General features: G+C 34.5%; 4 protein-coding genes across 5 annotated transcripts; 3 read left to right on the top strand and 1 right to left on the bottom strand.

Annotated features, from left to right (window-relative positions):
• The first annotated feature begins 1,276 nt into the window (after positions 1–1,276).
• On the top strand, positions 1,277–3,085 carry LOC108849567 (uncharacterized). The gene is made up of 7 exons (XM_018623125.2): positions 1,277–1,426; positions 1,666–1,750; positions 1,837–1,905; positions 1,998–2,110; positions 2,197–2,308; positions 2,377–2,695; positions 2,796–3,085. Exons 1-7 carry the CDS (start codon positions 1,375–1,377, stop codon positions 2,919–2,921), a joined length of 876 nt encoding a protein of 291 aa, XP_018478627.1. The 5' UTR covers positions 1,277–1,374; the 3' UTR covers positions 2,922–3,085.
• A 975-nt stretch (positions 3,086–4,060) lies between these two features.
• Positions 4,061–6,911, top strand: LOC108849661 (hydroxyproline O-arabinosyltransferase 2). Its single transcript, XM_018623250.2, has 8 exons — positions 4,061–4,619; positions 5,448–5,515; positions 5,682–5,883; positions 5,970–6,067; positions 6,156–6,225; positions 6,317–6,388; positions 6,473–6,586; positions 6,667–6,911. Exons 1-8 carry the CDS (start codon positions 4,188–4,190, stop codon positions 6,724–6,726), a joined length of 1,116 nt encoding a protein of 371 aa, XP_018478752.1. The 5' UTR covers positions 4,061–4,187; the 3' UTR covers positions 6,727–6,911.
• Positions 6,912–7,763: 852 nt separating this feature from the next.
• On the bottom strand, positions 7,764–10,231 carry LOC108848652 (uncharacterized). Its single transcript, XM_018622071.2, has 5 exons — positions 9,674–10,231; positions 8,649–8,702; positions 8,498–8,560; positions 8,343–8,411; positions 7,764–8,243 (listed from the first exon to the last, which is right to left on the bottom strand). Exons 1-5 carry the CDS (start codon positions 10,034–10,036, stop codon positions 8,013–8,015), a joined length of 780 nt encoding a protein of 259 aa, XP_018477573.2. The 5' UTR covers positions 10,037–10,231; the 3' UTR covers positions 7,764–8,012.
• Positions 10,232–11,934: 1,703 nt separating this feature from the next.
• LOC108849515 (probable receptor-like protein kinase At1g80640) lies at positions 11,935–22,653 on the top strand. 2 transcript variants are annotated; one of them, XM_057009635.1, is made up of 10 exons: positions 11,935–12,142; positions 20,237–20,398; positions 20,587–20,849; positions 20,921–21,053; positions 21,224–21,287; positions 21,402–21,498; positions 21,636–21,738; positions 21,864–21,982; positions 22,060–22,149; positions 22,320–22,653. In XM_057009635.1, exons 2-10 carry the CDS (start codon positions 20,245–20,247, stop codon positions 22,446–22,448), a joined length of 1,152 nt encoding a protein of 383 aa, XP_056865615.1. In that variant the 5' UTR covers positions 11,935–12,142; positions 20,237–20,244; the 3' UTR covers positions 22,449–22,653. The 2 variants fall into 2 exon arrangements, with proteins under 2 accessions (XP_056865615.1, XP_018478574.1); XM_018623072.2 differs by lacking the exon at positions 11,935–12,142 and adding an exon at positions 19,460–19,805.
• Positions 22,654–22,865: the final 212 nt, after the last annotated feature.

Below are 22,865 nucleotides of genomic sequence, written 5' to 3'. Positions count from 1 at the left end.
TATAATTTACTGTAGAACGCAAAAAAAAAGTTATTCGATGTAATTAAACGCATTATTATTTTTCAAAATGTTATATTAGTACACACATTGCAAATCATATATAAGTATTTAGTACTTAAAAAAGATAAGAAAAAATGTAAAATGACACCCGCTCGGTCGAACGGGTCAAAATCTAGTCTTAATTTTAAATTACCCAACTATATAACAGGAGTAACTTTTTCCATAGTTCTGTTTTCTGGCGGAAATGACTAATGAGTTGTTTCAGTTAACCACATCTTGTAATGGAACATACGGTATACCTATTTTGAAAAGAACAAAACTTACATTCACCCCCTAAGGTGAATTTCTACATTCACCCACCAATAGGAATTAGTTAATTGAGATTTGATATCTCTTAAAAAAAGAAACTAAATAATAAGAATTTAATGAAATAAAATAATGTTTTAGATAAATAAAAAATAGTAGCAATTATAAAAAAAATTTTTTTTAGTATTGATAAATCCGTCAAAAATACTAAACCCTAAACTCTAAATTCTAAATACTAAACCCTAAATTCTAAATACTAAACCCTAAACCCTTAGAGAAAGCCTGAACCCTTGGGCAAATCATATACCCTAAATCGTTAATCTTAAACCCTAAACCCTTAATCATAAACCATAATATTAAACCCTAAATTCTAAACACGAAACCCTAAACCTTAAACCCAAAACTCTTTGACAAATATTAAATCATATACTCTTAATCCTAAACCATAAACCATTTTGGAATTTAGGATTTAAGGTTTAGTATTAGAAGTAATGATTTAGGGTTTATGGATTAAGATTTAGTTTATGATTTAAGGTTTGGTTTAAATTTAAAGGTTTAGGCTATAAGATTTGCCCAAGGGTTCAGGCTTTCCTTAAGGGTTTAGGGTTTAGTATTTAGAACTTAGGGTTTAGGGTTTATAATTTAGGGTTTAGGGTTTAGTATTTTCTGACGGATTTATCAATATTAAAAAGAATGTATTTTTTTGATGATTGCTACTATTTTTTATTTATCTAAAAATATAATTTTATTTCATTAAATCATTATTATTTGGTTTCCTTTTTTAATAGATATCAAATCTCAATTAACTAATTCCTATTGGTGGGTGAATATAGAGGTTCACCTTAGGGGGTGAACCTAAGTTTTGTTCTTTTGAAAACGTCGTGACACTTTTTACCGAAAAAAAAACGTCATGGGCAGCGATAAAAACAGCAGGAAGTTTACGGCTGCCAATAAAACGGCAGACAGTTTTATGGTCTTGAGTTTTCTTCCCAGAGTGAGCAGAAAAGAGTTAAAAACAAAAGCAGAGAATCTTTCTTCTACCGATCCTTCAATCATCACTTGGCGAGGATGGAGAAAGTAAGGCAAGCATCGCATGCAGGCTCTTGGTATACCGACAACCGTGAGTTCTGTCTTTTCCTCTCAGTTATATCTTAATTTTTGGACAGAGAATTAGGGTTCTAGGTTTTGTGTTGCTGATCACTGATGTTTAGCTTTACTTTCTGATTTGATAATTGTTAATGAATCTTAGGCAAACACTAATCTGATTTGATATATATCTCGAGATGATTAATGAAGTTGTTTGGGATACAAAAGCATTACTTTTTTTTTTTAATTGTTGGGTTGTTCTTGCGGGCTCAGCTACAAAGCTATCATCGGATCTTGAAGAATGGCTAAGAGCAGCTGGTTTGACCAAATCTCCTCATGTCCGAGGCGTCATTGCCCCGTAAGAAGTTTTCTCCCTTTCTCTCTCATTTCATCTAAAAAGTGACTATACTTGTCTTTTAACTTCTTTTTTTCCAAGGGATTCAGACACGCAGGTTATTCCTACTCTGGTCGTGCAGCTGCTTACGCCTTCGGAAACATAGATCCCACAAACATGTAAGCATTACTTTGTTTTCATTACATCTTAACTAGATTCAAAAAGCTGTTCATGGATTGAAGAGTAATCATTATGTCTTCTTTGTATTCAGCTCCAGGATATTTCTTCTTGGTCCATCTCACCATTATTACACTCCAAAATGTGCTCTTTCCACCGCAACGGTTTACAAAACCCCTATAGGAGATCTACCCGTTGATGTTGAGAGTAAGTTTGTAGCTTCTCTTTCTTATCATAGATGTTCTCTTTTTTTTTTTCTTTTCTTTTGTTCTTATATATATTCTCACCACCAGTGATTAAGGAGTTAAGAGCTACGGGGAAATTTGGAATGATGGATCTCCGAGTAGATGAAGCTGAGCATAGCATGGAAATGCACTTGCCCTATTTGGCTAAAGTTTTTCAAGGGTAAAATCACATCACTTGTTTAAATTCTGTGTGAAACTTATAAAATAATGTCTAAATACTTGGATCAGGCACGATGTGAAAGTAGTACCGATCTTGGTTGGTTCAGTAAGTGCTGAAACCGAAGCCATGTACGGTGAATTGCTAGCTAAATATGTGGATGACCCCACCAACTTTTTCTCAGTGTCCTCTGACTTTTGTCACTGGGGCTCAAGGTTTAATTACGTGCATTATGACAAGAATCATGGTCCGATACACAAATCCATTGAGGCACTGGACAAGATGGGTATGGATATAATAGAGACAGGAGATCCAGATGCCTTCAAGAAGTATCTTTTGGAGTTTGAAAACACCATTTGTGGCCGCCACCCCATTAGTATTTTTCTCCATGTAAGCAGTTTCTTTGTTTGCTATGGTTTGATAAAAGGTGAATCTAAGTTGTCTCGAAATTTTATTGTTTATGTTTAATGTTTTTGTAATTTACTTTCAGATGCTGAAACATTGCTCAAGCAAGATCAAGATCAATTTCCTGAGGTACGAGCAGTCAAGCCAGTGCCAGACAATGCGAGACAGCAGCGTCAGCTATGCATCTGCTGCAGCGAAGTTGGAATGTTGAAGTGATGAAAGTCAGGAAGAAAATGGTGTGCAAAAAATTCCCATTTCGGTTTTAAGGTCTTTTGGTTTCAATGCAAATAACGTTTTTACAAAATATCTGTAATAAGAAAAACACAAGAACCTCTCCCATTGACTGATATCTAATCTCGTCCATTTCTCTCCCAAGTTGCGTTCACATAAAGTTAACAAAATCTAGAGAGTCAGAGAAGAACAAGAGATACATCATAAGTTAACTCTTACTTTCTGAATATTCTGGAAAAGCTTGCTTCCGTTGCCGACTCAGAGTGAGAGAAGAACAAGAGGTACATCATCGTACGAAACACATTTCAGGGTTTTACTCACTTCGCATCCTGAAAATTGAAGGAACTGCAAGAGAAGGTAATCGGACAAAGATCACTAGCGTTAATAGTTAATACCAAGGTTGTAAAAATCGGTCTAGTCGGCACCTACAAGTCGGTCTAGATGACAACTCAATCCTATCCGAAATGATTTTTTCAAAATCCGATTTATACCGACTTGTATGGTCAAAACTGATTTAAATTATTCTAGATCAGTTAAAATCAGTTTAAATTGATATAAATTAATTCAAATATGTTAAATTAAGCAATAATATTATTATAAATCTACTATTTGTCTAATTTTTTTGTTTTGTATATCTAATTTTAATAATTAATCACAATAATTTTATAATTAAATTTAAAATCTAAAATATGTCATATAAATGTATAATATATATAAAAATAGATCAATAATTTGTTAATGCTAGCATTCGTCTAAACCCCGTGCCCAATGGCTGATCTTCTATAAAGCGCGTAGTTACCATCTAGAACATTAGTTGATAAACATGAATTGATCTAACTATAACAATATTGTACAACAAGCTGGTACCCTAAATTTTTTTTAAGTGATCTTATTTTAATAGAGTAGATTCAAATTCTATTAATAAAGCTGGTCTAAGAGAAATAATAACAAGTGGAATCATATTGAATAACAAGAAAATACAATCATAAAACAACAAATCATAATACATTACACTATTACAGAAGAAGAAGAAAAAGAAAACTAAGAGAAGACCAAAACGTTGTGGGACCAACCACTTTCTGGCAACTACTACTCATTTTACAATAACCCAATTAGCAACGACTTTTTATACTAATTGAAACCGTCTTTGTGTCTTCTTCTTGGACTAATCCTTCTTTCTTTTGGTCTAATTCTTCTTCCTTCTTGGCTCACAGACATACATACAAATCAAACACATAATAAGCACATGAACAAATTTTTAACATATAGAAAAAGGATTTCAAAAATGGGTTTTCGTGGGAAATTCTTCTTCCCAATGCTCATGACTCTATCTTTGTTTCTAATAATCAGGTACAACTACATAGTCTCCGGTGATCCTCCTCTCCGGCAGGATCTTCCAGGACGCCGGTCATTTTCTTCCAAAGATGACGTCATATCTTCCGTCAAGACTCCGTCAAAGAAGACTAAGAGACTTTTTCACACGGCGGTGACAGCCACTGACTCTGTGTATAGCACATGGCAGTGTCGGATCATGTACTATTGGTACAACAGGTTCAAGGACGAACCTGGTTCGGAGATGGGGGGGTATACCCGAATCTTGCATTCTGGTCGACCCGATGGGCTCATGGATGAGATCCCTACCTTTATTGCACACCCTCTTCCCTCTGGTGTTGATCAGGTTCATTATTTTTATAATTGCTTCTTTTTATTGATGATGAATATAAAATAGACGCACAAATTTACATATATAGCGCAAAACTTATCATACACTACCTAGATTTAAGAATGATCATGCTATTAAAATTTTATTTTGAAGTTTATAACTGAAAATAGCCATCACCTTGACGAAAATAATCTCAAATCTTGTATATATGATTTATTAAAATAAGTAATGTTCAAAAGTAAATAAATAATGTGGGTAATGTTCAAGTAATGCCCGACCAAAAAAATAATTAGTAATGTTCAAGTTTTTTTTAAGGTAATGTTCAAGTTGTAAATAAAACTTCTTTGAAATAAACATAATCATCTTCACTTTTTTAATAACTGATATTAATTATCCCAAAAAGGCCATCGCAAATAATACAAAAGCCGGTCTACCGGAAACAAAATCGTAAGGGCATCTACAACCCAACTCCATTTTTAACTCTAAAATGGAGTAAAAGTGATTATGGAGTAACATATGCTCCAATCCAACTTCATATCTCACTCCATTTTAAAGTTTACTCCATAAATGGAGTAATTTATTTTTTGTTTATTCATGACTCCATTATGGAATGAAAAATGAAGTAGGGTTGGAGCAATTTTATTCCATATTCACTTTTACTCTATTTTAAAAGAAAAAATGGAGTTTTACATTGGAGATGCTCTAAGAAATATGTGTAAAACCTTTTTCCAAGGATGGTGACATTCTTTTAAGAAATAATTACAGAAAAAAAACTGATATTCGTTTTTTTAATACACGAAAATTCATATGGTGATATCATGATGAGTTGTGTATAATGTGCAGGGATATGTAGTTCTAAATAGGCCTTGGGCGTTTGTGCAATGGCTTCAACAAGCACACATAGAGGAAGAGTATGTACAATTTTACATTCTTAGTCCCCTATTTTCATTATGATTTAACTATCTATTCTCTTAATACACCATAGTTAAGATTGTTGTTTTTCAACCCCCATATATAGGTAGGAGAATGTCACTTTTGATGTTCACAATTTTTCTTCTTTTCTTGATACTATTTCAGTTACATTCTTATGGCGGAACCTGATCATATCATAGTTAAACCAATACCGAACCTAGCTAGAGGCAATCGCGGGGCTGCATTTCCCTTTTCCTATATTGAACCGAAGAAATACGAATTGGTTCTCCGCAAATTCTTCCCAAAGGAGAATGGCATGATATCAAGAATCGACCCCATTGGCAACTCTCCAGTGATCGTCTCTAAGGTATAGTAATCTCACCCTTAATCCAATTCGTTACAGTGTACATATATATGGTTACATGAATAAATAATCTAATATTTGTTTGTTAGAATGCATTGATGAAAATTGCTCCAACATGGATGAACGTTTCTTTAGCTATGAAGAATGACCCACAAACAGATAAAGCTTTTGGATGGGTCCTTGAAATGTATATGCGCCTCTCTGCTCTTTTTTGTCATCGAGTTCTAGACTTGCAATGTTATATTAAACATGCCATGTTTGATTTTTGTTATAAGGTATGCATATGCTGTTTCGTCGGCGTTACATGGTGTGAGCAACATTCTACACAAAGACTTCATGATTCAGGTTCTGATCAATAAAACTTTATATAGTATATACTGCGAGGTTTCAGACTTTTTGGAGCATAACAAGTCATGTTCTTTTTCTACTTGTGTAGCCTCCTTGGGACACTGAAACGAAGAAGACGTATATCATACATTACACTTACGGTTGCGATTTCGACATGAAGGTGCGTAAAACGGTGAAACAAAAATCAATCAAGTGAAATAAGTTTGGGTTATGTACTGTGTTTTATGGGTTTCCTAACTTACAGGGAAAGATGATGTATGGAAAGATTGGAGAATGGAGATTCGATAAACGGTCTTACGGTGATAAACCGCCCCCAAGAAATCTCACATTGCCTCCCCAAGGTGTTCCTGAGAGCGTGGTATGTATTGCTTCAACGGTTCCTTTTTTTCTTGTTTTCTTTCACAGTCCTCATCATTAATCGGACACAACACAATGCAGGTGACATTGGTAAGTATGGTGAACGAAGCTACGACTAATATTCCTAACTGGGAATCCTAAAAAGATTTTTTTTTCAAGTTGTAAGCAAGATTACATACCCTTAATACTTTTGGTTACTCCAATATTCAAATTCTAAATCCATTTGTGGGTCGGAAGAAAAGAGAAGACCGTACTGTAGAAAACCAATGACGGCTTTGACAAAATGCGAGTCATTATTAGGAAATGGTATCATTTTCCACAATCAATCATATATTACTTAATATCGCCTTGTTGATTAAGCAAAGCAAAAATATGGTGAAGTAAAGCAAAAATATCAATGTTAGGCAAAACTAAATATGTGCTCCAATACTTCTTTTTGTGTTTCACTTCAATCTATGTTAGACTTGTTAGTGTGGAACTGTGTTTTGGCTATGTAGGTTTCTTCTTCTCTCTTGAGATATTTGTCATTCATTTTCTAGTTTAATAATAGATCATGATTCGAACAGTCAAATGGTTGAATACTTAAACCCCAAATTGGTGTGCTTATTAATACAGAAAAGAATACTATTAGACACTAAACAAATCAATAAACACATGCACAACTGCTATACAAGTTGTGTAACACGAGTACACGACTAATCAATTAATATACGAAATGCAACTAACACTAGCCTCAATATGTATCCCAAAGAAAAAGCAAGGGTAATGTGTAATCGAAATTTTATATAGCCTCAATATGTATCCCAATATTCTCTTGTATTTAACATGTATCCCAATATTATCAAAATTAAAAGATCGGGTAATCTTGTGTAATCGAGTTTATAAAATTTAATTGATTTATGAATGGTGAAATATTTTTTTTATAAAAAAAAAAAAATTATTTTTTATAATTTTATAAATTAATAAAATGTTATAAATCAATATTATTAATTTAAATAATTTGTACTGTATTTTTCTATATATAAAGAGTGATGGGGCAATTTTAGGCTTCAGAATCCAGTGGACTTTTATATATTCATTGTTGTGGTAAAACAAGAAGATTTTTTTCAAAAAGAAAGCCTATATAGTGGCTTACATTTTTTCTTGAATTTGCGCATTTCGCAGGAAAATAAAACAAGAGGCAAAATATCGTTTACCCAAGAATTCTTTTCATAAGAGAAGAAAAAATCGAGAATAATATTTGGTAATCCTCTTATTACATTATTTAATCCCCTTTTCTCTTCTCATATAAATCTTCTGGAATCCTTGTTGAGTAGTGTGAATTCTTGTCGGCGAACTCATCGCTTTCTCCTCTTACCACGAAAAGAAGCTACACCACTGATCTCTAGTAATTACCTGACGGGATTGTGGTTTGAAGCTTTCTTTCCTTAGCTCGTCCCGAGAAACGTCTCTTCTTCCTCGATTGGGGTCATGTTCAGATCAGGGAGGAAGAACAAACCCTTGTCTTCAGATCTCTTAGTTTCACTTGTTGTTCTGTAGGAATGTTCGTCTTTCACCAGTTTTCGAGAGCTGGAGAAAGGCAAGCGCCTCTTTTTCCGGGACTCGTCGAGACTAGATCCGTTAATTGGAATATTCTTGATTCGATCCGAGTATTCAAGCTACAAACAGCAAACGATTCTGATTCAGGATTCAAGATCAGCTGAATTAAGAAAAAAGAAGAGAGAGAAAACGGAAACGTATTAAAGTCACACACACACCTTCATTCTCTTCAAGCTTTGGTTCTTGGCACTTCGTTTCTCGTATGTTGCTTGCACATTAGCAATATTCTGATGAATAAAGATAAACAGATCTCTATAAGGAATACGATTTTGGTAAAGCAAAGGTTCAAGAAAAGAGAGAGAGAAAAAAAAACCTTTTGAAGGTCAAGTCTTTCCTTCAACTGCAAGTGCTCTGAATCTTTAAGGTCTAAGAAAATCTACAGAATATTACCCAAAGAGCATTAGATATAGAGATCGTGCGAGAAAAAGAAAGAGAGAGAGATGTTTAGTGTCAAGTGTACCTACCTTTTGTTTCTTTGATCTCTTGTGGCTGGTGATTTCATTTGTTACGTGTACCGCCTGCCACAAATACACGAATCACACGCATTGATTAACGATATATAATTGTATATAAGTTAAAAAAACGGAATTAAATAAGAGATTAGATGCTAAAGAGGACACTTTAATTCGAAAATATAAACTTTTTTTTTTTTGATAAAACATGGATCATGCACGCCGCATCATGATAATCCCGTGGCTTGGTTCACATGACACCATCAAACCACATCATCATCACGTGACGACAACATATCCGACAAGGTCTACTCCACTTGTTTTAAAACGACAGCGTTTATAAAACCAAGAAAGCTCAACTTTAAAAGTTTTGACTCTGTTGTACACATCAACAATCCCCCATCCTTTATGGGACCAATACAACCAAAACCCGACCGGTTTTAACCAACGCTATATACGGGTTAACGAAATTACCGATCATCCATGACCAATACAAGCAAAACCGGACCGGTTTTAACCGACGCTAAATACGGGTTTACGAAATTAACGGTTGGTTAATCAGATTAGTTTCACGGTAAAAAAATCTAGATTTAAGACTCGTTTAGAGTGGGAGATTAGCGTATTAAAGTCACCCCCACGAATTGTGCAACTTCCCCAAAACGAAAGAGAGACAAAAACAAATCTGAGAACAAAATAAAATAATTAATCCCAAAAAATTAAAACGTCTGAGTTTGACTCAATGGCTGGATCCGTAAACATAAAAAAAAAATCCACCTACGCTGAGGGGTAAAATGGTAAAAAAAACAACGGCGCTGCGGAATAATCAAAAACTTTTCCGACTAAAACTGACACAAAACCCAATCTGGCTAATAAAAAGCTCGACGACGTACGTTACGTACGATGACGTCAGCAAAATAAACCGGGAAATCGAATTCGAAATTGACGAGGAGATGGAGATCCCCAACCAAAGAGTAAGAGAAGAAGAAGTGGATCGATCAGGCGGAGAGGTAGAGGAACGAGACGACGGTTAAACATACCTTAGATCTGTATCCGGTAGATGTAGAGCAGGTAGACTGACGACTAGTGTCTTCAAATCCATCGGCGGTAGTTGCGGCGGAGGGACAAGAAGAGCCGCCGCTACCAGATCCGCCGCTCCAGCATAGAGGAGTCATAGGACTGCCTCTAGCCGATTCCGTCTCCTTCTTCAAAAAGCCTCCGACGCCGACGCCGACGCCTAGTCTCGACCTTGGTTTGCGAGAACCCCACCGTAACAGAGGTGTACTCGCGGACGCCACCGTTCCGGCGTGCTTGAGGCGTAGAAGAAGCTCCACCACCACCGCTGAGTCAGTCATCGCCGCCGTCATCCACTCGTCTCGTGTAACTGCCGTCGGTTTCTTCATCGAAAATGGACACTGATAAAAGTCAGATACAGAAACGGCGAAAAAAAGAAGAGAGAGAGAGAGAGAGATAAAAGAGGAAGTTGGAGAGAAATGGAAAAGAGATGAGATTGATGGGACTATTATATGAGCCTTCCTTCCTTATTATTCCTCTCATTCGTTTTTTTTCCTTCATTTATGAAAAACATTTATGAAAATCTTTTTTTTTTCATTTCTTTTGTGTCAATGAGATTCGTTTTTTCTGTTTTGTTGTCGACGATGATGAAAAAGGTTTTAGATTGGGTCCATGGCTATGGGACCCACCTATTACTCTCTTCTTTAAGCCAAGGTGGAGATGGTAAGGAATCTTCTTCGGTGTTTACCCATTCTCAGCCCATTAACGGCCCAATTTACAGATGGGTCATTGTGCATATCGTCAAATCCAAAAATAGAATCAGAACCAAACAAAAAATGGAAGCACAAAAAAACCTTAAAATTTACAAAATTTTAATTGTTTCATATTTTCTAAATCCGAAAACGAACAAACGATATACCCAAGAATCTGAAATATAATTACTTTACCTCAAAATATTATTTATTTTTAGTTTAAAATAATTATATATAAACATATAATTTAAAAAAAGTATTTTAAAAAATCTGAATTACCTAAAATAATTCAGTTTTTCTGGATTTAACTTGCATTTATGGGTTGTTGATTTTTGAAATTTAAACCTGAACTAAATTCAAACCATTTATAATTCGGTTTTTTGTTTAAGGTTTTACTAAAGAGAAAAATAGAAAACCAAAGCATGGCGGATTTGTTTAGGTTCAATGACACTATTTTCCCATAAAACTAAGGCAATAAGAGCCATTGTGATATAGATATAGTACAAAACGAAATTAAAAAAAAACCTTAATTATATACAATTTGTGGGTGATTGTACTTTTACAATCAAAATCTCCTCATAATTCTCACAAGCAACCAATGATTTTACACATACTCAATCATCCTCATTATCCTCGCAAGCAACCTCTTATTACCAAATCACCAACAAACATCTTATTAAGAATCAGTTGAACAAGAGAAAATCTTGAACAAATGTCAAATGGAGTTATTTGAAGAGTTATTTCAAACTTAGATAGAAGAAATACTTAAAAGGAAGATTACATCAATACCAATTACACACTAACCAGGTACTAATAATAATGAAACCAAACATAAGAAATGCATTACATATTATACTCATATAATTGATTGATACTATTAAAACAGAAGTACAAAACTGGATTTAACTTAATTTTAGGTGAAATATTTTTAAAACTATATATTATACTAAATTTAACTACAACTTGATTTTAGGTATTGCTGGAAATGAGCCTAGCACAAAGCTCATCTGAATGCTAGTCCCAAAATCAGGTTAATTCGTATAAGAAAATATACTCTCCACTGATAAAGAAAATTACATTGCTATAAAAAAAATTGAAAAAGGAAACGAGAATCATACACAAATGCAACTTCACAAAGATGACTATTCGCATTTGGAGGTTGTCAACATAGACGACAACCACAATTGTCTTGGATAAGCTCTTCTCTTCAAAGGAAAACACCTTTTTGACGATCTCAATTCTTATCAAAAATACTATGTTTAAATGACCTTGTTTGTTTAGACGATCTCTTTAGTTTTTATAATCATGGAGTTATTTTTATACACTTGATTATTAATAAGAAAATATATAAACCACTCAGATATTTAACACAACTTTTTTGCTAATCAATTATGCAATCAACATGAAACTACAAAACTTTTTCCTTTTTCAACCTTTGGTATAAAACTATAAATATTATAAATAAATAAAATAAAATCTGGTTGTCGATCCTCAACCGCAACTTCCATCTCTCTCATTTCTGAGCTATCTCTGCCTCTAAACTCATTGTCTCTCTGCCTCGTGATATTCTAGACTTTACACCAGCACAGCAACTACAATGCGCCAATTGGCATAACCAACAAAACTCAGTCACAACCCACTACATCACATGGCCTATCCATACATGAACCTTCCATATATCTCTTGACCTCAACATAACACCATATAGAGGTGGGCACAGACCAGATGTTCAAGTTTCTGAAGGTAATTGTGATCCACTTCAATTTGTTCGGATTAATAGTCTTAAGATTTGATTTGTTTTAATGTATTTAGACATTCAGTGTCCAAATATCTGATAAAATAGGGTATTTTTAACTGGATGATTTGATTCGTAAAATAAATAATAATGAATAAAAATAACTAAATTCAAACATTTTCAAAAAAAAACATCTAAGATTTAGTGAAAATACATAATTTAAAAAAATCATTTTAAAATTTTAGTAACTAATAATGGAAATTAGCGAATAAAAATATTGTAAAATTTTATAGGTGAAAAATAGTTAAATAATATATATAATTAATTATATTTGTATGTATACATATACCATTTAGGTCGGGTATTTGTCTTTTATATATTAGTATTTGTGATTAAATCTATTTTAAACAGATACTTCATATTAGATTAATTGATCCAAATAATTAAAGATATCTATATTTTTGGATCAAATTAAAATTTAATAATATTTTGCACATCACTATCACCATAACCCCTTTAACTATGTCCTTTGATTATGTTTAGCTTAAAAATAAGCTGTACTCTCTTGATCCATAATACACAACAAAATTTAGTAAACACTTTTCACAAGTCAATATATATATATATATATATTTCTATTGTTGGTCAACTTTTTTGCAAGTTGAAAATTAACTCTTCTGAGTTTTCAATTAATTAGGGAAAACAAAACTTGTCACTCCATTTCTCTAAATTTGCAGAATTATATTAAAAAAATCCATCGTTTATTTCCCTAGGTACTTACCACCGCGATCACATTCCCTGCCTCTTGTTTTTCGCCATCTTCTGGGCCTCTGGGGTCATACGAGTGCTCTCTCCGTTTACAGGAACTCGTTTGTTCTTAACACATTCTCTAAATAGTTTCTCCGTTTTATAATCAAGTTTTTTGACCAAAAAAAGAAATATACAATCAAGTTTAAAAATTCAGTAGTAAAGAAAGTGTGAATTTGTCCCGAATCTTTCCTCGTTACTTCGTCAGCTTTAGTATAATAATAATATTGGTTCAATAAACGAGAACCTGTTGCAAAAGTCAATACTTTACGTATTGTTTTCAAAGTGGATCCCATTTCTATTAATGTTTCACAGTAAAATATGTCTCATATCTTCTCTATATATTGAACGTTTGAGTTCATTTGTAAGGTGCCCCTTTCGAACTATAGTAATAAAATTCTCTCTTTTCTTTGGTATAGTTCTTCTTCTTTATGTTTACTTTTCTTTTTCATATATTTGTAACATTTATTATTTAGGTAAAACTTTCATACGATAACACTTATAAAGATGAAACAATATATAATATAATTATAACACGTTATCAGCACGATCACTCTACTACTAAAATTTTCTTTTCTGATTATTATGTTCGGAGTGGGGCCTCCATTTATTTATTATGTTTCTGATTACCGGAGTGCGGCCCTGCCGCCCCGTCTCTTATTGTTAATTTTGTAATGGTTGCTTATGGCACCATAATGGCCGGTATACCGCCTAAATGTTTAATTTGTTATTTTACAATATATGACTCTGTTATCATAATTTATTATTTTATAAATCTGATCACATTAATATTTTCACTTTAAACCTGTTAGATAATTTTATCACCATATATAACTAAATATATTTAGTTGTTAAAATATATATATTCACCTATATTTATATTTAAACTGATAAATTCTATAATTGCTCGCTATTGATCTCTGTTTAGTTTTTACTTTATGCTTTTACTTCCAACGGTCGTATGTAAATTTAAAATTATAATAATAATATAAAAAAAAAAAAAAAAAATTTACTTTTTAAACGGCTAGTTAACGGCTAATGAATAGTATTTTTCATCTATAAATACAACTCATTTTCACTTCATTCTCCCATCCAAAACATTTTATCTTCTCTTAAATATTTTCAAATCGCTCTCCTCTTATTTTCATTAAAAAAAAAAAAAATGATGATTCGATTGTTTTTAGTTTTATGTGCGATTTTTATTTTTTCGTCTATGTATTTTATTTTAGTTGAAGGATCCACTCATGAATATTTTGGCATTAACATCGGATTATGTTTGTTAGCATTATTTTTACTAATAATTGCATGTACTATCAATGTAATCGGTTCCATATAAAATTAATGAAATTCTAATAAAATTTATTATTTTCTGTCTTAGAAAATCAATGGCAAACATGGAGAAAATTCAATTTCCCGCTCTAGACATCACGGGCACCAACTACATTTCATGGGTTACAAATGTCGAACTTCATCTTGAATCTCTTGGTTTATCTGAGACCATTAAAGAGGACAATACTTCAACACCTCAAGACAAAGCGAAATCGGTGATCTTCCTTAGAAGACACCTTGATGAAAGTATTATTTATGACTATGCCAATATGAGAGATCCTAAAGAGCTATGGAAGTCTCTGAAAGATCGTTTTGATCATCAGAAAGACATAACACTTCCACTTGCTCGAGATGAATGGCAGAGTCTGAGGTTCCAAGATTTCGACAAAGTGATGAATTACAATTCTGCTGTGTTAGGAATTGTGGCTAAATTGAGATACTGTGGTGATACAATCACCGAGTCTCAAATGCTTGAAAAGACATACACCACATTCCACAAGAGCCACATCACCCTGCAACAACAATATAGGTTGCGGGGATATACCAAATTTTCGGATTTGATTGTGGCACTTCTCATAGCAGAAAAGAACAACGAGCTTCTTATCAAGAATCACATGACTCGTCCAACTGGTTCCAAAGCGTTTCCCGAAGCAAACGCATTAGATGCGAAGAAACCAGCAAAAGAAAATAAGGCTTTTCGCGGTCGCGGACGTGGTCGTCAAAACTACCGTGGACGTGGACGAAAGTACAATCCACAGGATAGGAAGTCATTCCAGTGGGTCCGCTCTGAACAATCCCCTAAGGGAAAAGAACAACAAGGAAGTACCTCCCAGAAGCGAGAAGATGCTTGTTTCAGATGCGGTACTAAGGGACATTGGTCTCGTATATGTCGTACCCCTGCACACCTTTGTGATCTGTACAAGAAGTCCGTCAAAGGGAAAGAAAAGGAGGTAAACTTTGCGGAACATTCTGAGGGTACAACGCACCTCGATGCGTCTGACTTTGTGAATGATTTCGAGGAGACCGCTATCACGGACGCTTAAGTGCCCATCATGTGACTCTTGAAATTCCACAATTATACCATAAATAATTATTTCTTGTGGAAGATTAATGTATAATTATTGTGTGTTTTTCACCTACTTATGCATAATTGTTGTGTGTTTAATGTTTACCAATAATGTGTAATATTTTATGAATAATATTATCTTATTTATGTTAATTCTTTTGTTGTCTCAGAAATGGACATTGCAAATGGAACATCAACCAAGGTCAATGCTAGAGATATTTGTATACCAGATAGTGGAACAACGCACACTATTCTGAAACACAGAAAATACTTTTCTGAACTAAAACCGACAAATATCACTGTTAACACAATATCAGGTCCTGCAGATTTAATTGAGGGGATTGGTAAAGCCCATTTCGCATTACCTAATGGGACGATATTCTCGATAAAGGATGCACTCTTTTCTCCAAATTCTAAAAGGAATTTGTTGAGTTTTAAAGACATATATCTTCAAGGATTTGATACTCAGTCTGCAACTGAGGATGGAAAGAAGTATATGTATATTACTCATGAGAAATCGGGAAAACAAAAAGTATTGGAAAAACTACCAAAACTCCCTTCTGGTCTGCATCATACATCTATAAGTGCCATTGAATCACATTTTGTGATTAAAGAAAATTCTAACGATTTTACACTATGGCATGATCGTCTTGGTCACCCAGGCACCACAATGATGCGAAAAATCATTGAGAACTCACATGGTCATTCACTGAAACCCCAAGAAGTATATCAGGGGAATAAAATGACATGTACGGCGTGTTCTCTTGGAAAGTTAATTACAAGACCATCGCCAACTAAAATAGATAAAGAGTTACCAAAATTCCTTGAACGAATTCAAGGCGATATTTGTGGACCTATACATCCACCTTGTGGACCATTCTATTATTTTATGGTAATGATCGACGCGTCGAGTAGATGGTCACACGTTTGTCTACTGTCCTCTCGAAATGTGGCATTTGCGAGATTTTTACCTCAGATAATCAAACTAAGAGCTCAGTTTCCTGATTATCCAATAAAGAGAGTTAGACTAGACAATGCTGGTGAATTCACTTCCCAAGCATTCAATGACTATTGTTTGGTAACTGGAATTGATGTTGAACATCCTGTTGCTCATGTTCATACACAAAACGGTTTGGCTGAATCATTAATTAAGCGTCTGCAACTAATTGCAAGACCATTGATTATGAAATCAAAACTCCCAACTTCTGTATGGGGACATGCTATTTTGCATGCAGAAGCATTGATTCGGGTGAGACCAAGTGCATATCACAAATACTCTCCAATACAATTAGCATTTGGACGAGAACCGAATATTTCTCATCTAAGAATCTTTGGTTGCGCTGTCTATGTGCCAATTGCACCTCCCCAGCGTACGAAGATGGGACCTCAAAGGAGATTGGGGATATATGTTGGTTGTGATTCTCCATCAATTATACGATACCTAGAACCGCAAACTGGTGACGTATTTACGGCACGTTTTGCTGACTGCCACTTTGATGAAAAAATATTTCCAATTCTAGGGGGAGAAAATAAACAAGTAGGAAAGGACCTTAAGTGGTGTGTACCATCTTTACTACACCTTGATCCTCCTACAAAACAATCAGAATTAGAAGTCCGTCGGATTATGCATTTACAAAGCATCGCAAACCAACTACCTGATGCTTTTGCAGACACCAAATCGGTTACAAAGTCACATATACCGGCTGCAAATGCTCCTGCTCGTATAGAAATGCCACATGAACGTGGAGTAGAAGATAATACACGAGAGTCTAAAATACGCTTGAAGCGTGGTAGACCGGTTGGTTCTAAGGATAAAAATCCTAGAAAGCGAAAGGAGATGGAAAAACATAATCCTTCCAATCATGAAAAAAATTTGGAAGAAATGCACCATGAGGATGGTGACAATATTGAACATCAGGATACTGAAGAAAATCATGAGATTTCTATTAATTACATCCATGATAGAAAAATATGGAATCGAAACAAAGTGAATGTTATTGATGATTTTTTCTCATACTTTGTTTCAAAAGAGATAGATGAAGAAAGTGATGATCCAGAACCAAAATCTATCTCGGAATGTCAAAAGAGACATGACTGGTCAAAATGGAAAGATGCAATACAAGTCGAACTTAATTCGCTTAACAAACGAGAAGTATTTGGACCCATTGTGATCACACCTGAAGCTGTGAAGCCAGTTGGATACAAATGGGTTTTCGTTCGGAAAAGAAATGAGAAAAACGAAGTGACGAGATACAAGGCTCGTCTTGTAGCTCAAGGATTTTCTCAAAGACCTGGGATCGATTACGAAGAAACATATTCTCCTGTTATGGATGCAATCACATTTAGATTTTTGATGAGTCTTGCGGCTAATCAAAACCTAGAGATGCGTCTAATGGATGTCGTTACAGCATATCTATATGGATCATTGGACACTGATATTTATATGAGAATCCCTGAAGGATTTAAAATGCCAGAACCATTAAGTTCTAAACCTAAGGAGTTATGTGCAATAAAATTGCAAAGATCATTATATGGCCTAAAACAATCTGGACGTATGTGGTATAATCGTCTCAGTATGCATTTAACTAAAGAAGGGTATATAAATAGTCCTATATGCCCTTGTGTTTACATCAAGAATACATCTTCCGGATTTGTAATAATTGCCGTATATGTCGATGATCTAAATATTATTGGGACCCAAAGAGAAATACGACAGGCATCCGAGTATTTAAAAGGGGAATTTGAGATGAAAGATCTTGGACATACAAAGTATTGTCTTGGTTTACAAATTGAACATACTCAAAAGGGTATATTTGTACACCAATCTACTTACACGAAAAGAGTATTGAAACGATTCAACATGGACAAAGCAACTCCATTAAGCACCCCTATGGTCGTTAGGTCACTCAATGTTGAAAATGATCCTTTCCGACCACATGAAGAAAATGAAGAGATACTTGGTCCTGAAGTGCCGTATCTAAGTGCAATAGGAGCACTTATGTATCTTGCAAACTGTACTCGACCTGATATATCATTTGCTGTCAATCTTTTGGCAAGATTCAGTGCATCTCCCACACAAAGACATTGGAATGGGATCAAACATATCTTTCGTTATCTCCAAGGAACAATTGATTTAGGATTATTTTATCCTAACAACTCAAACGGAGAAATGGTTGGTTTTGCAGATGCAGGGTATTTATCTGATCCTCATAAAGCTCGATCACAAACTGGCTACGTTTTCACAGTTGGAGGAACTGCTATATCATGGCGCTCCCAGAAACAAACACTTGTAGCCACTTCCTCGAACCATGCTGAAATAATTGCTCTACACGAAGCAAGTAGAGAATGTGTTTGGCTCAGATCAATAAGTCAACACATACTTTCAAGTAGTGAGATCAACGTCAATTCAGAACCGACTATCTTATATGAAGACAATGCAGCATGTGTTGCTCAAACGAAGGAAGGATACATCAAAAGTGACAGAACCAAACATATTCCACCAAAGTTCTTCTCATACACCCAAGAACTTGAGAAAAATAAAGAAATTGAAGTTAGGTATGTTCGGTCGTGTGACAATGCTGCAGACCTCTTTACGAAGTCACTACCCACTACGACTTTCAGAAAACATGTTTACAATATTGGAATGCGTCATCAACAAAACCTGCAATGATCGTCTATTCAAGGGGGAGTTTCTGAATTGTACTCTTTTTACCTTACTATGGTTTTTCCCACAGGGTTTTCCAAAGAAAGGTTTTTAACGAGGCAATGAAGATGCACGGTAAAACATTAAAGATGATGGTCTCCAAGGGGGAGTGTTGCAAAAGTCAATACTTTACGTATTGTCTTCAAAGTGGATCCCATTTCTATTAATGTTTCACAGTAAAATATGTCTCATATCTTCTCTATATATTGAACGTTTGAGTTCATTTGTAAGGTGCCCCTTTCGAACTATAGTAATAAAATTCTCTCTTTTCTTTGGTATAGTTCTTCTTCTTTATGTTTACTTTTCTTTTTCATATATTTGTAACATTTATTATTTAGGTAAAACTTTCATACGATAACACTTATAAAGATGAAACAATATATAATATAATTATAACAGAACCCAACTTTTTTTAAAAGAGGAAATCCCTTTCTCTTTCCCTCCTTTATGCAATCATAAAAAGAGATTTCAAGAAGACAGCGAGTGAGAAAGAGACAGCTTAGAGAGAAAGCGATAGTTCGTTCACTCTTCGCTTTCTTAAAGAATCTCAAAACCCCAAAACGTCTTTGAGAGTGAATCCATTCACATCTCTTCTTTTCTTGGCAAAAAAACAAAACAAAAATGAAGAAACTTGTTCATCTTCAGTTTCGGTTTCTTGTGAAGATCCTTCTTACTCAATTCCTCACTCTTTCTTCATCATCATCTTTTTCGGCTTCAAATCCTTCTATAGCTCCTGTTTACCCCTCCATGACTACTGTCTCTCCAGGTATTTTCTTTTCCAACCGATTGATTTTTGTTATATTCCAAATTTCCAATTATTAATATTGACTGTAGCTTGAATTTCTGAATATTATTTGGAGATAGTGTTCTACTGTTCTTGTTAAATACAATTTGGTTGACTTTCATTGGCTTTGTTTTTTAATTTAATTTCTGGGTATCTGGATTTTATCTCTACTCCTCGAATTCCGAAAATCAAAACGAAATTTGTTTTTGTATTCGATAATTAAATGATAGTATTTATTACCTACTGACTCCTTGTCTTTTTAAATAAATTATTTGTAAGAGAAATTAATATATCCCTTCTTATGTGAATCCTGGGTTTGATTCAACTTACCATATTCCACAGATGAAATCTAGTCAATGAATTGATGAACTAGATAAAATTTCTTTGTGTTTTTATTTGTTTTCTTGTGTCAGGAGTTCTAATGGGAAGTGACCAAGAACACAGATTAGATGCACATAAGAAACTTCTGATTGGTCTCATAATCAGTTCCTCTTCTCTTGGTATCATAATCTTGATTTGCTTTGGCTTCTGGATATATTGTCGCAAGAAAGCTCCCAAACCCATCAAGATTTCAGGTAAATTCATCATCTTATAAGTTAAATTCATTGAATTTGGTAATTGTTAATTTTCTAGATTATTTCTTTGTGCGTCTATAGTTTCAGTGGAAGGTCCATTCATTATTATCTTTTTTTAAGTTTTGTTTATGATTATTTGCTTCTTCTTTTTTTTGGTAATGATCTCTGTAAAATGTTTTCAAATGAAGATGCTGAGAGTGGGACTTCATCATTTTCAATGATTATGAGGCGGCTAAGCTCAATAAAAACTCACCGAACATCTAGCAATCAAGGTTATGTGCAGCGGTTCGATTCCAAGACGCTAGAGAAAGCGACGGGCGGTTTCAAAGACAGTAATGTAATCGGACAAGGCGGTTTTGGATGCGTTTACAAGGCTTCTTTGGATAACAACACGAAAGCAGCGGTTAAAAAGATCGAAAACGTTAGCCAAGAAGCAAAACGAGAATTTCAGGTAACAGAACAACTCTCAAGTTTATTTTGATTTTTGGATCTTTTTTATTGATTTCATGGAGATCTAAACAGAATGAAGTTGAGCTGTTGAGCAAGATCCAGCACTCCAATATTATATCATTGTTGGGCTCTGCAAGTGAAATCAACTCGAGTTTCATCGTTTATGAGTTGATGGAGACAGGATCCTTAGATGATCAGTTACATGGTAAAGAAAACATGTTCTGAAACTTTAATAATGATTTTGTTTAACCCAAAGAGATAATATTATATAAATAGAAATTATAAAAAAGGATATGAATTAAATATTTCATGTGGCCACATGAATGATTAAATCACTTTAATTTATTGATTTTATCTCTATAATTAATGTCTTAGGACCTTCGTGTGGATCCGCTCTAACATGGCATATGCGTATGAAGATTGCTCTAGATACAGCTAGGTATAATTAAATAGCCGACACTTTTCAGCTCGTTTGCCGGTTTCCTCATTGGTTAATCTTGGTTTTTTAATCTCTATAAACATGCAAACCGTTTTTTGCTCTGGTTGTCTGCAGAGGACTAGAGTATCTCCATGAACATTGTCGTCCACCAGTTATCCACAGGGACCTGAAATCGTCTAATATTCTTCTTGATTCTTCCTTCAATGCCAAGGTAAATTCTTCTTTGAAAAATGTTGCTGATTAGAATTGGTTCTTGTTACTAAATGTCAAATGAGAAGGAAATGAGAATCCAGAACCTTGAAATTTTACTAGTTTTTTTTATGTTATATCTCTTTTGCAACAATGCAGATTTCAGATTTTGGTCTTGCTGTGTCGGTTGGAGTGCATGGGAGTAACAACATTAAACTCTCCGGGACCCTTGGTTATGTTGCCCCCGAATATCTCCTAGACGGTAATATCCTCTCTTTTGCTCTGACTCATTCTCATGTATGTCCTGACTACATAAACTGGTTAAATCAGGATCACTAAACTAGGATCATCGATTTTATTGATAATACTATTTTTTTCTGTATGCAGGAAAGTTGACGGATAAGAGTGATGTTTACGCATTTGGGGTGGTTCTTCTTGAACTTTTGTTGGGTAGGCGGCCGGTTGAGAAATTGAGTCCATCTCAGTGTCAGTCTCTTGTGACTTGGGTATGTATTAATCCGGTTTAAGAAGGTTTACAGAATGTGTTGATTTTGAATATGTTGTGTTGATGATAATGTTGCAGGCAATGCCACAACTTACCGATAGATCGAAACTCCCAAACATCGTGGATCCGGTTATAAAAGATTCAATGGATCTTAAGCACTTATACCAGGTTTAGTTTTCAAGATCGAACCAACCATTTTAACTTTGACTAAACTTGAATGTTGCATATAACAATCCATTAGGTTTGTTTTGATGGTTTTGAATCTAACCGATGTAAACCGGTGAGCTTTTAGATACTTTGTACAATTGCTGAACCGAAACTGTTAATTCCTTTCTCAGGTAGCAGCCATGGCTGTGCTGTGCGTACAGCCAGAACCGAGTTACCGGCCGCTGATAACCGATGTTCTTCACTCCCTTGTTCCATTGGTTCCGGTAGAGCTAGGAGGGACTCTCCGGTTAACCCGATGATTGATAATAGCGTTTTATCCTTGTATAGTATCATCATCAGAACATCTCAAAAAGTTTGGGGGGAGTGCAAGAATGTGAGATTAGAAGTCTACTAGGGTTGTTGAGTATATAAATTGTTTTATAAATTTCCACATCACGTTTAATGACTTAGTGTGTATTTTTGTATATTCAAAATGTAGAGATTTATGAGGGTTCGTGTTTGAAAGAGTAGTATATCAGCTCTCCTAAGAGTAATAGTTAGGATTACATATGTATATAGTGAAAGAAGAAAGCGTCCATGGAACTCCAACAAAGAAGGGGACCCTCTCTCTATATGCACACGTATGAGTGGTTCGACTTTTGGATGATGCTAAAATTGCATTTTTTGTGTGAATGTCAAACCAAATAAATTTGAATGATGTTAACTTTAAATGATTC

The sequence above is a fragment of the Raphanus sativus genome, chromosome 4, assembly GCF_000801105.2.
Source record: "Raphanus sativus cultivar WK10039 chromosome 4, ASM80110v3, whole genome shotgun sequence".
In the NCBI taxonomy this organism is placed as follows: domain Eukaryota; kingdom Viridiplantae; phylum Streptophyta; class Magnoliopsida; order Brassicales; family Brassicaceae; genus Raphanus; species Raphanus sativus.
This window is presented reverse-complemented; position numbering and strand designations above follow the sequence as displayed.

Coding starts and splice junctions, on each gene's coding strand:
- LOC108849567 (XM_018623125.2), top strand. CDS start 1,375: ATGGAGAAAGTAAGGCAAGCATCGCATGCAGGCTCTTGGTATACCGAC. Junction 1,751..1,836: donor GTCCGAGGCGTCATTGCCCC/GTAAGAAGTTTT, acceptor CAAGGGATTCAG/ACACGCAGGTTATTCCTACT. Junction 1,906..1,997: donor AACATAGATCCCACAAACAT/GTAAGCATTACT, acceptor CTTTGTATTCAG/CTCCAGGATATTTCTTCTTG.
- LOC108849661 (XM_018623250.2), top strand. CDS start 4,188: ATGAACAAATTTTTAACATATAGAAAAAGGATTTCAAAAATGGGTTTT. Junction 4,620..5,447: donor TTCCCTCTGGTGTTGATCAG/GTTCATTATTTT, acceptor TATAATGTGCAG/GGATATGTAGTTCTAAATAG. Junction 6,389..6,472: donor GTTGCGATTTCGACATGAAG/GTGCGTAAAACG, acceptor CCTAACTTACAG/GGAAAGATGATGTATGGAAA.
- LOC108848652 (XM_018622071.2), bottom strand. CDS start 10,036: ATGAAGAAACCGACGGCAGTTACACGAGACGAGTGGATGACGGCGGCG. Junction 8,703..9,673: donor CTACCGGATACAGATCTAAG/GTATGTTTAACC, acceptor TATTTGTGGCAG/GCGGTACACGTAACAAATGA. Junction 8,412..8,497: donor AAAGACTTGACCTTCAAAAG/GTTTTTTTTTCT, acceptor TTTATTCATCAG/AATATTGCTAATGTGCAAGC.
- LOC108849515 (XM_018623072.2), top strand. CDS start 19,661: ATGAAGAAACTTGTTCATCTTCAGTTTCGGTTTCTTGTGAAGATCCTT. Junction 20,399..20,586: donor CAAACCCATCAAGATTTCAG/GTAAATTCATCA, acceptor TTTCAAATGAAG/ATGCTGAGAGTGGGACTTCA. Junction 21,288..21,401: donor ATTGCTCTAGATACAGCTAG/GTATAATTAAAT, acceptor GGTTGTCTGCAG/AGGACTAGAGTATCTCCATG.